Source organism: Poecile atricapillus, chromosome 10 (assembly GCF_030490865.1).
Source record: "Poecile atricapillus isolate bPoeAtr1 chromosome 10, bPoeAtr1.hap1, whole genome shotgun sequence".
NCBI lineage: Eukaryota > Metazoa > Chordata > Aves > Passeriformes > Paridae > Poecile > Poecile atricapillus.
In genome coordinates this window covers 20356399-20370590 of record NC_081258.1, presented here as the reverse complement: position 1 = coordinate 20370590, position 14192 = coordinate 20356399, and the positions used below count along the sequence as shown (strand labels likewise).

General features: G+C 53.8%; 1 protein-coding gene across 2 annotated transcripts in view; it reads right to left on the bottom strand.

Annotated features, from left to right (window-relative positions):
• Positions 1–266: 266 nt before the first annotated feature.
• Positions 267–14192, bottom strand: part of ZC3H18 (zinc finger CCCH-type containing 18) — a 43479-nt gene continuing 29553 nt past the window's right edge. For both annotated transcript variants that reach the window (XM_058845729.1, XM_058845730.1), the window contains 9 exons: positions 13306–13431; positions 11973–12074; positions 9696–9839; positions 8908–9060; positions 6812–6966; positions 6086–6282; positions 4287–4383; positions 2207–2303; positions 267–1152 (listed from right to left, as the gene is read on the bottom strand). In XM_058845729.1, coding sequence (XP_058701712.1) covers positions 954–1152; positions 2207–2303; positions 4287–4383; positions 6086–6282; positions 6812–6966; positions 8908–9060; positions 9696–9839; positions 11973–12074; positions 13306–13431 — 1270 coding nt within the window. In that variant the 3' untranslated portion in view covers positions 267–953. The remainder of the gene's footprint in view (positions 1153–2206; positions 2304–4286; positions 4384–6085; positions 6283–6811; positions 6967–8907; positions 9061–9695; positions 9840–11972; positions 12075–13305; positions 13432–14192) is intronic.

Below are 14192 nucleotides of genomic sequence, written 5' to 3'. Positions count from 1 at the left end.
ACCAGTGGGATACTGGTTTCACACTGGTTTCACACTGGTTTCACACTGGCTGCTCCCCAAGGAAATTCAGCTTTTCCAGCTCCACGGAGCTGCTCACACCCCAAAAACCCCCAAAGTGAGGGGGCTACAGCCCTTCCCCACCCCAGGGCAAGGGAGATGCAGAGAAGAGCAGGAAAAAGTAAAATTGGTTATCAAAATATTTTATTTCAGGGAGATCCCTCCAAAAAAAAAAAAAAAAAAAAAAGAAAAAAAAAGAAAAAAAAAAGAAAAAAAAGAAAAAAAAAGAAAAAAAAAAGAAAAAACCAAAACAAAACAGAAAAATTAAAGGAAGAAGGGCCCTCCTGGCAGACAGACACGCCCACAACACCTGCAGGGCTCCTGGGAAATCAACTGAACCGATCCCCTGCTCCAAAGAAACGACAGGTCATTCCCGAGGGGACTGAGGCAGGAATATATATATATATATTTCTTTTCCTGGGGGAGGAGGGGTGTTGCCAGCAGTTCACAGCAGTTTTCGGCTCTCTCGGCACACGGGACTAGAACTGCATTGCTGAAGACACTCAACACACAGCAGGGCTAACTAGGAGAATACAACTGGAGGCTAGCAAAGAGGAGAGGGGACACAGGAGGAGTGGGAGCACCCACGGGGCCGGAGTCCTCTGTGCACAATTTACACGGCTCCCTCCCGGAGCCGTTCATCACCAGCCTTTTCCTGGCTGGCCAAAAAACTTCCTTAATTTTTGTTTCTTTCTTTGTTTGGTGTGTGTTGTGTGGGGTTTGTTTTTTTGTTTTGTTTTTTTAAAAAGAACCGCGGCCAAAATGAAGACGAGGAACTGCAAAATCCCAAAGCGGCCGCCTTTTTTTGTTTTTGTTTTTTTTTTTGTTTGTTTTTTTTTTTTTTTGTTTTCCACTATTTATAAAAACATCAACAGTCACTACAGGGGCACGGCCCACTATACTTTTCCTGGGATTTTGGCCCGTTTGCGGGCGATGGCGTCTTCCACCGCCTTGAGCTGCTTCAGGAGCTCCTCCCGCCGGGACAGGGTGCTGGATTTGCTGCCCTTGGCAGCCGCAGGACCCGGCTCCGAGCCCTTGCCCGGCACACTGGTGACTTTGCTGGAGCTCTTGGATTGAGGGGACAGCTGGCGTTTCCTGCAGGGAGAGAGGGAGGTGGGAGTCAGAGGAGATGGGAGCATCCCAAAGGCTCTGTGTTGAGCTCGTGTTAAACCACGCTGGGATTTGTGTGGGAAAGGACCTTAAAAATCATCTCTTTCCATGCCCAGGGACACCTTGCACTAGCCCAGGTTGGTCCAGCCTGGCCTTGGGCGCTTCCAGGGATCCAGGGACAGCCACAGCTGCCAGGCTTTCCCCACCCTCACAGGGAAGGATTTCTCCAATTTCTCAGCTAAACTAAAATATCAGGAATTGCCACATGTAACCCATGGCTCCAGGAGCAGGTGGGAGAAAAGAGGAGATGGGTGGAGGCCTTGGGTTGAAAACTGGCTGCAAGAGTAAAAAACCGTCTATTCCTTGGGGATTTCCAGATTCTCAAGATTAAATTGAGTGTGGCTGCAGTGAGACCCAGAGGGGAGAGCAGCCCTGGAGCATCCCCTCAATCCCCAATCCTCGAGTCCCCAGAGGCACAGATCCAGCCCTGCACTGGGATATTCCCAGCGCTGCAGCAGGCACAGCCTGACAGGAATTTGGCTGAGCTGGTCACCTGGCACCTGGATGGGAAGGTGCAAATCCAGGGCTGTCACTGCACTGTCCCATGCAGGGGACACATCTGAGTATGTGACAGCAGCAAGGGGAGCAGCTGAGGGTGTGCCAGGCTGGGAAATGGGGAGTCAGGCACTGGAAGAGGTGCCAGGAGGAGCTGGGCAGAAGGGGAAGGGGTTGCTCATTAACACCGTGCTAACGAGCTGCAGAGGCACTGGCTGAGCTCTCTCCTGACCCACTTGGCTGCTGGTGCTCCTGCTCTTCTCCCAGCTGGCACAGCTCAACTGGAGGCTCTGCACGAAGCCCTGGCACCCCTGGCACCTGCCCAGGCGTCCTTCCTTGCGCTGTGCTCCATGGCAACTGGAACTGCTGGCCTGGAGAGCCTGGGAGCAGGGCTGGAGCCCTGGAGGAGCAGGGCTGGAGCCCTGGAGGAGCAGGGCTGGAGCCCTGGAGAGCTGTGAGGCCCAGCAGAAGCAGCAGCACTCACCTGTCTGCCTGTGCAGGGGAAGGTTTTGGGTTCTGGCCCCGCTGCCGCTCCTGTTTGGGGGACGAGAGTCTCCCAGTCGCCTTCCTATCGCGAGAGCCTGGGGAGAACAAAAGGACATTCCTTCATTTTCCTGTGTGTCACCAAGGCACAGGTCACCCCCTGCCTGCAGTGACTGACCAGATCCTGCCCAAACAATGCCGAGTCCAGCAGCAGCTGGAAAACCTCAGTGTGTGCCCCCTGCAGCTCAGGGGGAGCAGAGAAGCCGGGCAGGGCTGTGGCCCATGGTCATCTGTACACATCACCTTCCACTGGCCCTTCCTCACCCTCCAGCTGCTGGAACAAGGCTCTTCCATGGCATTTTGGCTGCTGGCTCTGCCCTGGCAGGTCACAGGGTGTATTGGCTCCAGCAGGGACAGGCGAGGGCAGCTCTGCCGCTTTCGGAGCCAGCGGGGCCTGCCCCGAGGCAGCAGCACCCCCGTGTTTGTTCAGCACGGCTCAGCTGCCAGGCCCTGCCACAAAGGGAGCTGCCCTGGGCACTCAGGGATGCTGGGGAGCAGCTGGGTTATCCCAGGAACAGAAGGAATTCTAGCTGAAGGCAGCCTGTGGAGCTGCCACCCTGCAGTGACCCCAGCTGGAGCAGCAGCTGAGGCAGCAGAGGTGCCCAGTCCCTGTGTGTGCCAGGGCGTCCCTCTGTTCCTGAGGATGGACACTGGGACAGCTCCAGCCCACGGCTGCAGGATACACAACAGGTGACACTTGGGCCACCAGCACTGACCAGTTTGGTGCTGGGATACCGAGGAGCTCCATCCCAACTCAGCCAAGGGCATCTTTGCCATTGGATTTGGGGCTCTGTGGCTTGGAATCCCCGTCCCTGGAAGTGTTCACAGCCAGGCTGGATGGGACTTGGAGCAGCCTGGGGTAGTGGAAAGGTGTCTCTGGTTTTTGGTCCCTTCCAGCTCAAACCAATCTGTGCTTCTGTGATTTGCTACAGCTTCAAAATTGCTTTTGAACAGGAAGCAGAGGGTGGCATGGATGTGTCTCTGGAAACTCTGCTGGCCTGGCCCTGTCACTCGTGTGTGAACCAGACCCCAGTGAACTTCAACCTCGGGCAGTCCCTCGCAGGCTGCCCTTGCAGGAGGTGAATGTTGCAGGTTATTAGCACAGACCTTCTGCTGGCTGGCACCCAGAGTCAACAAGATCCACCTACAGCTGAGCCACCAGGGAAAACAACATCACGTGGCAGCTCCGACGTCACCGGCGGCCACCTCTGGCTGCCAACTCCCCCCTCACCCCCTCTGCCTCTTGGCAGCCATGGCAGAGGCTGGAGGGTGGCACTGAGCTCCCTGGCTGGGGCTGCCAGCTCGCTTTTCCGAGCTCTTCCTGCTGCTGGGGGGGACTGAGGCCCAGGAGAACACTTGGAAAGCCCAGGTCTTTCTAAACATGCAGGGCAGAGCGGGTTGTGTCACCCCGAGGTGGGGCAATCCGCTCATTTCCCAGGCTGGCTGATGCAGCAGGGATTGCATCCCTCCAGCCCAGCCTTTCCAAGCACCAGCCTGGCTGGCAGGGACAGCTCCCCCGGGATGTGGGGCTGGGAAAACTCCGGGATGCACTAAAGGAAATTCCTGTGACTCGGAACCGTGGAATGGCTGAGCTTTGGAAGTGATCTTTAGGATCATCCAATCCAACCTTCAGCACCACCATGGTCACCACTAACCCTGTCCCCAAGTGCCCCATCCACACGTTTTTTGAACACTTCCAGGGATGAGGATTCCCTCCTTGACAGTCTGTTCCAATTCTTTCTGGGAAAAAAAACCATTCCCTAATATCCAATCTAAACCTGATTTCCACAGCCACATCCAAGGCCAGCAGCAGTGAGCAGGAGGCTGTGGGGTGGATGTGGAGGTGAGAAATCCCCATCTTCAAAGCCAAAGGGTTATTTCTTTTTGGAGAGGGGCTTAGAGGGACACAGCAGAGTCACACTGGGCACAATGTGTACCCCACCATGATCAGGTGGCAATCCCACTCTGAGGTTTTGGATCTTCCCAGCTGTTGGAAAGCAGGAGCCTGGCTGATGCCTCACCTCTGTCAGGTGACAGGTTGGCCCGTTTGGCTGGAGGAGAGGTTGGCCTCTCTTTGTCTGCTGGCTCGTATCTCTTCCTGCTTCCTTTGTCAGCTGCCTGCAATGGAATTCAAACAACGGAGCTGAGCAGCCACTTCCCTCTGGAGAGGGAAACAGGCACAGCCATTCCCTGGGCTGTGCTGCCTGGCTCCTGCAAACACCTTTCCCAACAAACACACGCCAGTCCCAGCCATCCCTGAATCCACATCATTCCCAACCACCAGAAGCCAACAGCAACACCCCCCTGCACCGGGGTTAGGGCTGCACTAATTTCAGAATAGGAACAGGAAAACAGCAGCTTTCTGGGATGTTGTTTTTGTTTCCAGCAGCACCAAGGATAGCAGATGAGGAGGCATGTGGAGCCGTGCCTTTTCCAGGCTGTCATGTGTCACTGCACACTCCTCCCTCCCGAGCAGCTTCCTGCCTGATAAAGCCTCCTCACGTCAGAGCACAGGGAAGTAGAGAAATCTGCAGCCTCAGACCGTGCTGGGGAATTTGGGCAGGCAGAGCAAAATATCAAAAGCAGGAACCTGCCCACGTGATGGGGCCAACACCCTGCCCCAGCAGCAAACCTACGAGGCCCAACTCCCCCACACGGATTGGGATCTGCGCCGAGGGCCCCAAACCGGGGCAGCGGGATCGGTGGGGAGGGCACGAGCCAGCTGGGCACCCCGGGAAACTGAGGCACTCGCCCCTTCTCCCTCCGGACTCTGCTCCCAGCCCGCTCTGGGCTGGAACACGAAGCGCTCCCAGAGCATCTCCCGGTGGGAAAGGCCCCGGCACACGCGGGACCTGCGGCACACGCGGGACCTTCGAGCAAGCGGGGAAGAGCCTGGAAGCTGCAGCAGGAATGTGCCCCAGGGAAGCCGCCAACACAGTCCCAAAGTGAAGCCACCACAGGGTGTGTGCTGCCAGACTGGTTCTGTGTGCCACCCTCCGAGCCAGCCCCTGAGCTTCCCGGCTGAGCTCATCCCAACAGTGCCGAGCCAGGAGCTCCCCTCCTGCCAGGATCTGTCCCCCGGCCACGGGGATCCATCCCCACCACTGCTCAGGCCCCCAGGAGCAGGGAATGCCAGGAGCAGGGAATCAGGAGCAGGGAATGCCAGGAGCAGGGAATGCCAGGAGCAGGGAATGCCAGGAGCAGGGAATGCCAGGAGCAGGGAATCAGGAGCAGGGAATCAGGAGCAGGGAATGCCAGGAGCAGGGAATCAGGAGCAGGGAATGCCAGGAGCAGGGAATCAGGAGCAGGGAATGCCAGGAGCAGGGAATCCCAGAAGCAGGGAATCCCAGAAGCAGGGAATCCCAGAAGCAGGGAATCAGGAGCAGGGAATCAGGAGCAGGGAATCAGGAGCAGGGAATCAGGAGCAGGGAATGCCAGGAGCAGGGAATGCCAGGAGCAGGGAATCCCAGGAGCAGGGAATCAGGAGCAGGGAATGCCAGGAGCAGGGAATGCCAGGAGCAGGGAATGCCAGGAGCAGGGAATCAGGAGCAGGGAATGCCAGGAGCAGGGAATGCCAGGAGCAGGGAATCAGGAGCAGGGAATCAGGAGCAGGGAATGCCAGGAGCAGGGAATCAGGAGCAGGGAATCAGGAGCAGGGAATCAGGAGCAGGGAATCAGGAGCAGGGAATGCCAGGAGCAGGGAATGCCAGGAGCAGGGAATGCCAGGAGCAGGGAATGCCAGGAGCAGGGAATCAGGAGCAGGGAATGCCAGGAGCAGGGAATGCCAGGAGCAGGGAATGCCAGGAGCAGGGAATCCCACCTTGTTGAGGAGCGTCAGTTTGATCTCCTTGTGCCCGCTGAAGCTGCCCTGCTGCGCCTGTGGGGCCGAGGGCTGCTGGCCCTGGGGCAGCTGCTGGGATTTGCTTCCTGGGGTGGGCTTGGCTGATTTCAGGAGCTGAGCGGGCACATCCCGTTTCCTCTTCTCCTCTTTAGCACTGTCTTCTTTTTTTGACTTTCCTGTTGAAAGCAGAGGGCACAAGTGTGACTTGGGAATGGTTCCTGGTGCCTGCTCTCCCTCTGGGCAAGAGGATGCTGCTCCAGGGATGGAAAAGCCCACAGCAGTTAGCTCGTGGGCCTGGGGGTTAAGGGATTCAGGAAGCCAGCACTTCCACAGAGAGGAACAGAAAAGACAAAGAACAAAAGGCTTTTGCCACAGGTCTGGAACGAGCACAGAAGAACAATGTGACACTGGAGTTGTCCAGATTTACGTCAGCTTCCAAGGGAAAAGGAGAACGGGGTGAGGCAGAACTGCCAGGCAGGAAAAGGGATGAGACAACCAGAGGCACAGGGATGGAAGAAAGGAAGAATGTGGATGTAAATTTGCTCCACAGCCTCTCTCCTCCACAGAACCTCTGGGCTCCTGTGTCACCTCTGCTCAGAGATTTTCCTGGAGCCCACAGTACTCCCAGGGAAGGATCTCTGCTCCTCCTTTCTTCTCCAAAGACTCCCTAGAGGAATAAAATCCCACCAAAGCAGGTGCCTGTACCTTTCTTCTGCTGGGCCGGGGTGGGGGAGCGGGAGCTGGCCGAGGACACGGGGCTGGCCAGGTCGGCGTACATGTCCTCGGAGTCGGCGCTGCGCACGGAGCTGCTGCTGGACGAGGCACTGGACACGGAGGAGACGCTGCTCACGCTCAGGGACCTGCCAAGAACCAACAGCTCATCACACTCAGGAAGGCAACGAGGCCTTTTTGCATTTCCCTGCACGGCTGGATGTTGGGAAGCTCGACAGGTGTGACACAGAGGCCGTGTGTCCCGGGGTGCTGCTGCTGTGAAAAATCCCAAAGCTGTCGGGTGCAGGCCTAGAAAGTAATGATTATTTATAGGCAGGATTAAGGCAATGTGTAAACAGGTCACTGTTTGCCCAGGAAAACGAGGAGTGAAAGCAGGGAGTGCACTGGCACATCCAGGTCACTGTTACAGCTCAGGGCAAGGGTTCCCTGGCAGGGATTCCGCTCTTGGCACACATCCATCGTCACGACGGACAACGACAGGGAGATGCCTCCAAGATGGAAATCTCCTACCAGGGCCTGTCCTGGGAAGTGTTCAAGCCAGGCTGGACAGGGTTGGAACAATCTGGTCTATGGAAGGTGGCAGAGAGTTGGACTGGATGAGCTTAAACTCCCTTCCAAGCCAAACCATCCCACTCCATGAATATTCAGGGAGCCTCTCCAGCCTGTTCCACGACCTGCTCTGCCAGCAGGGCCCAGGCTCCCTGCCTGGAAGCTGCACTGGGATGACTGAAGGGGCTGTGGCAGCCTCTACCCCCTGGCACCAGGAGCTGAGTTCTGAGAGGCCTCATGGATTGTTCCAACGGTGCCAGGACGAGCCAGGAACTCCTCCAGGCTGGCCCAGCAAAGCTGGTGTGGGCACACAGGGCATTTCCCCCGCTCTCCCCTTCCCACAGGAGCAGCACAGGCAGCCCCTGTGTGCTCACACTTCCCACCCATGCCCTGGTGCTCTCTGAAGCTCTTGCATCACCCCTGGCTGGGCTGATGAACGTGACAAGCACGGTGTAAACAAGCCGGGATTTCCGTACAATAACGCGGATGTTGGGCCTCGGAGCTCCACAGAGTTCACAGATGGGAACTGGCAGCTGCTCAGAGCCCAGTCCTGCTCCATCCACTGGTTTTACACCACAGGACTACTCTTACACCCCTGTGCCAGGGAGCTGTTGTGTTTCAAGGCTCTGCCTGTGAGCATTCAGGGACTCCTCTGTGTGAAGAGATGAAAAGAACCTGAAGGAATGACTTGAGAGTGGTTTGTTTCCCTTTGCTGGAAGGAGTTTGCTGTTTACACATCCCACAGACCAACAGACTTGGAACTATTCACTTGGGGCTAAACACAAAGGAACTGGACCTGCAACTCTGCCAGCAAAGGACAAATATTAGCTGTGCCTTTTAGGGATTTTCTGACCTACCTCTCTGGACAGGCCAAGCATCTCCCCTAAGGACACGCAGGAACCAGAGGTAGGAGCGGCTCAGGAGAGCCCAGCTCCATAGCCTGAAACTGTTCATTTGTAGTTTAATTAGGATTGGGATCACCCTGGCCAGGAGGAGTTGTTCTGGTCACCATTTAGGTTAAATGGGTGCTCGGACACACATGACAGGATTATTTCCTTGAGTAAACCACAAGGGAAATATCAGGGAATCATGGAATGGCTTGGGTTGGAAGGGACCTTAAAGATCATCCAGTTCAAAAACCAAAAAAACCAAAAAAACCAGGCTGCTCCAAGTCCTGTCCAAATTGATCTGGGACACTTCCAGGGATCCAGGGACAGCTTCTGTGGGCACCTGTGCCAGGACCTCCTCACCTTCGCATTTTTCCCAAATAACCCATCTAAATATCCCCTCTATCAGTTTAAGGCCATTGTATCTTGTTCTATCACTCCCTGCCCTCTCTAGCACTGCATTCCCATCACAATTCAGACCTTGGGATCTGTAACACAAACCCAACCTTGTGCCACCTCCCTGGCACCTGCAGCTTGTACTGCCGGAGAGTTTCCACTCCAAGAAACCAAAGCAGCGCACAACAGTCACAATCTCTGCTGTTAAATAAAGATCACAAAGGCTCAGGGCTGTACCTGGATTTCCTTGACCCAGAGGGAGAGTGGGAGACTGAGGCAGAGGATGATCTGGAATGAGATCTGGAGAGAGAGCGGGACAAGGACCTCGACCGGGAGCTGGACCCGCTGTAGCTGCTGGCACTGCCACTGATGCTGCCACTGATGGTCCTCCTGCAAGGCAGCAAACACCCCCCCAGAATGAGAATTGTAATGGGGGAGAGAGAGAGGAGAGGGGAAAACCCCAAGAGAAAACCAGAGATTTGCTCAGCACCCTCTGATTGAAGCCCAGCCCTCCCTGAGGGATGATTGGCCCCTTCCACCACTTCTCCCAGTTTATATCCTGGGAATGGTATTCTGTGGTGGGGAATATCCCTGGGAATGATGTTCTGTGGTGGAGAATATTCCTGGGAATGATGTTCTGTGGTGGAGAATATTCCTGGGAATGATGTTCTGTGGTGGGACCAAACAGATCCCACATATTCCTTTTCCCTCACTGTGCCACCTCCACAAGCAGCAGCTCTCAGAAATGCCTTTTTCCCCACTCCCACCCTGATTTTGCCACATTTCCTGTATTCCACCCACTCCATCCTCCCCCCAGCCTCCACAGGCAGGAGCCACTCATGGCAAATCAGGAACATTCCACACCAGCTCTCTCCCCTTTTTCTCCCTGCCCTGGGAGATGGATTTCTCCCTTAACACCGGTAGTCAGTGCTCAGGGATTTGCTGGATCCTCCAGGAGACAGAAACCTGGGATTTGCTGGGTCTCCCAAGAGATGAAGCCTCACTCCACCCCCCAGCTCTCTCACCTCCTGGGTGGAGTCCTTGTCTGACGTTCCTTCCTCCTTGCTTCCCGATTATCCCCTGGCTTGGCTGGCTCCGGGGCCGCTGTTGTAATTTTCGTGAGTGGCTGAGGGACTGGGAGGGCAGTGAGTTTCTTCACAGATTTTTCCCTGGAAAAATGACAAATTTGAAGTGTGTGATCCCAGGGGGTGGGCACAGAGAGCACAGACATCCCCAGAGATGATGTGCTCAGGTTTGTTGTTGCTTTGTAGTCTAGAGATGATGGAATCCTGGAATGGTTTGGGCTGGAAAGGACCTTAAAAAAATCACCTCACTCCATTCCATGGGACACCTTCCACTATCCCAGGTTACTCCAAGCCCCCGGCCCTGATGTGATGCCTGTAGCTACAAACACTTGGCACCAAAACACAAACAGCACGGATTTCCCTAAAGGGATTTGTTCCCCATATTCTCAGTCAATTCATCTTTTCAGAGACAAATTACTGTACAACAGCCAATTCTGGAGATATTTGACTTGCAAATTAACTCCTGAAGCAGACTGGGTGGAAATGTTTCTTATCCATTTAATTCCATCATTTTTATCCCAGACACTTACACCTGCTTAAAATCTGCCAGTCAGGCTTCAGAATGAAATGTGCACAGTTAATGCAAAAATTCTCTTTTTAACTCCAGCACACAGATCAGGAAGGTGCAAAACAGCCTGTGTGTGCAAGTATTCCTTGGATCTGTCCCTTGGCTTGCGTTCCCTGTGGAGAACTGGATGGGAACACCATGGTGTTACCCAACTGCATGAGATGGGAATGGCTCTGGTTCCTCAGTGCTGCCCAATTCGGGGCTTGGAGCACTCCAACCTCTGCTCTGACAGCTGGACACTGCTCCAAGTGTGATCCTGGAATGGTCTGGGTTGGAAACACCCTTGAAGATCACATTCCAACCCCTGCCATGGGCAGGGACACTTTCCACTAGCCCAGGCTGCTTTGAGCCCTGTCCAAGCTGGCCTTGGACACTTCCAGGGATCCAGGGGCAGCCACAGCTGCTCTGGGCAACTTCCATCCTCAAGGGGAAGAATTCCTTTCTAATATCCCATCTCATCTGGCAGTGGGAAGCCATTCCCTGTGTCCTGTCCCTCCAGGCTCTTGTCCACAGCCCCTTCAGGCCCTGGAACATGCCAGCACTGATTTCACACCCATGAACTGGGAAGAGGTGCTGGCTGCACGAGCACACTGGTAATTCCTCCTCCTCCCGTGCTCAGCATCTGCAGTTATCCCCTGCAGAACACAGGATTAAGCCCATGGCATGTATCCAGTGACAATAATCCCTGTGCTGGGCCAGGCTGCCCTGGTGTCACCAAACCAGCGCTGCCAGAGAGCACTGCAGGGGCCTCGGAGGGCTGAGCCCCAAGTGGAGGGGAAAACCCCCAAAAGGCAGGATAACAAGGGACAGGAATTGTGGCAAAGGGGATTGTCCTAAATTCTGGAGAATTCAGGGGGATTCCCATGGTGTCATTTATTTGCAGGTCAGCTTAGAAGAGGTGACATCACTACAGTGTTGTGTCACCCTCCAACGTCCCCGTAATTTGCCACTGCAGGGTTTGTGAAATAGCAATTTCAGGAATTTAAAAGAGCAGCAGGGCTGTCAGAATGTGCCAAACCCAGCTGCAGAGAGCTCCAGTCCTGTTTTCATCTGTCTCCAGCGTGAAAAGTTGATGAGGCTGAAGCATTTCTTCGTTCTGAGGTGGATTAAACAAATTAACCAAAGCCACAAAAAAGGAAGGAATCAAAACTTTCTTATAGCTCCTATTAGGTACATTTAGATCACACAAATATATCTGCACACACAGAATGTTCCAGCAGTAAACCATGTGTTCAAACACTTGTGTACAGGTAATATTTAAGGATACTTGTACAGTTTAACTTGGATTTAATCAGGAAAAGTCTCACTGTTTAATTAAATTTGCCAAGCTAAAAACTCTTCAATAAAGGTTGTATTCTGCACCTTTCTTAACTCTGTCAGGTTTAGAATCCCAGAATAGTTTGAATGGGAAGGGACCACAAAATTCTTGCTCTACTCTCTGCCATGGGACACCTTCCACTATCTCAGATTCCTCCAAGCCCCATCCAACCTTGGACACTTCCAGGGATCCAGGCCTGTCCACCCTCACAGGAACAATTCCTTCCCAATATTCCACCTAATCCTCCATTCCTTCAGCTTGAGGCCCCTGAAGGTCAGAGGGGTTTGTCTGGACTCTCCTCAGAGCTATCCAGAGGAAGATGGATCCTTACCCTTTCCCAGGAGGTGGCAATAATTCCCCTTTAGCCTTTGCCAGTGGCTTGTGAGGAGACGGTGTTGGAGAAGGAGAGGGAGAAGATGAGAAGGACCTTGACCTGGAAAGGAAGGAGACATCACTCAGCTCAGGCTCTGGGATTGCAGGAGCTTTTCCTGGCTCTCAGGGCATTCAGCCACCACTCCCCCCTCCCCAGGAACCTGTCCTGAGCTTCTCCTGGTTTTTTATTTGGACTCCAAGCAACAAAACTTAACTTCTGTTGTCAGACAGTGGGAAAAGTAGGAAACGGAAGAAAACCAGGATCAGCCTGAAGAGGCACTCCAGGTATTCCACATTCCACTGCCTCCATCCTCTCTATTCTCTCCTCAGGGAGAATACACAGGAAAGGAAGTAGGATTTGGAGTTTTATGTTCATCACTCCGTGTCCCGTAACCCCTAGAGCAGTTCATCCTTTAAACAGCAACAAAACCAAAAGAAACTTGGGAGAAAGACAAAAAAAATTACACCCAAACCTAATACTGATCTGTCATTTCTGGGACACAAGAAGATGCTTTAAGTGGTGCATCCCAAAGGGCAGGAGCTGTTTCCTGAGCTCGTGCTGGTGTTGGGGTGATTGACCCCAGAGCCTCAGCTCCTCTGGGGACAGCTGGGCTCAGCTCACTCTGCCACCTCAGGCAGGGTCTCACCCACACTGTCCTGCCCCTGGATGGATGGGGAAGCTCCTTCTGCTTCCCAGATGGAATCAGCTCCCAGCTGAGTTTCTGCTAGGAGAAAGCAGCCTCCAGAAGTGACAGTGTGTGTTCTGCCATCACCTGTGGGATCTGCTCCGGGTACCTGTGTGGCCTCAGCTCCTATCTAAGGAGCCAGTTCTCCTACTATGGATATTCCAGACTTGGGAAACTGTCTGCAGGGGCAAGGAAGTTGCAGAGGAATAAATCTTAATCAGCATGGGACACTGGATTGCTACTTTGAAGTGTCAGGACTATCACAAGACACAACTCCTTTAATAAAGAAACAAGATTTGCCTCTTGAAACAGAAATTCCAGCGCCATAGAAAAGAGATGCTGCTGAACTTCTTCCAATCAGAAAATGCAAATGATGGGAATGTTAATCCACCACTGGCATGGGAAAGAGCCCCACAGCACTGCACCCGTGGCTGGGAGCACTGGGGAGAGGAGGGGGTGGCTGACAGATCTCCTTCACCCCACAACCACAGCCTGCCTCGCTCAGCCAAGTGCTTGGAATGGTTTATTTCAATGGAGCAAAAAGGAACTGTCAGGAAGCCTTTGGAAACCATCCCACCGTTGGTTCCCAGTCCCAGGAGTCACTACCTGGACCTGCTGCCTGAGAAAGAGCTGTGCCTGGAGGAGCGACTGGAGTAGGAGCTGTAGGAGGAGGATCTGGAGCGCGAGCGGGAGGAGCCGGACCCAGAGTAGGTGGATGAACGAGAAGAGGACCTGGAAGAGAAATATTAAAATTCAGAGCTTCCTGAAAAGAAATATTAAAATTCAGAGCTTCCTGAAAAGCCCCCAAGGTCTTGTTTCCAAAGATGTTCTCCCTAAGTTCTGCTCCAAACCCCACCAGCCTTCTCCTTGGGGAACTGTCAGGATTTACAGCCTCTCCTCAAATCCCCGCTTTCTTTTAGGGAGGATCCTGCTGTTGCTACTCTCTTTGCACCCTTAAATAAGCCTCCCTTCCTTTAATTACTGATTTTCCATCCTTTTTGGGAACTGCTTCCATGTATTTTGTGCCTTTTCACTGGACAATCCCCTGACAGATCACCTGACTGGGTGCAGTGATCCCAGCAGGAAAATCTGCTTCAGGAGGGCTCTGGCTTTTAGATGTCTATCTCCAATGTAAGGTGTTCCTCATTCCTCCTGGATACCTCCCCCCTCTCTCAGGAGCTTCAAGCATTTAAAGGAAATGGATCCAGTTTGTGCCTCCAGGCTCCCAGATTCAGGGAGTTTCTTTCTGAAAGGTGTTTTTTATCTTGTTTTACACTGCTGCTTTCCAAGCTCCATTCCAGCCCTCCAAGGCTCTGCCAAACCCCCACAATCCCAGTTCTCCCAGTAGCATCAACCTGCTCTTACTGGAGTGAGCTCAACTCCTCCCTCCATCCATCCCAGAGTGACCAGGATCCAATTTTTACAGCTCCCAGCTCTTGCTGCTCCTGTTGAGGTCAGTTTCCATCAAGGTGAGCTGCTATCATGAGGACTGC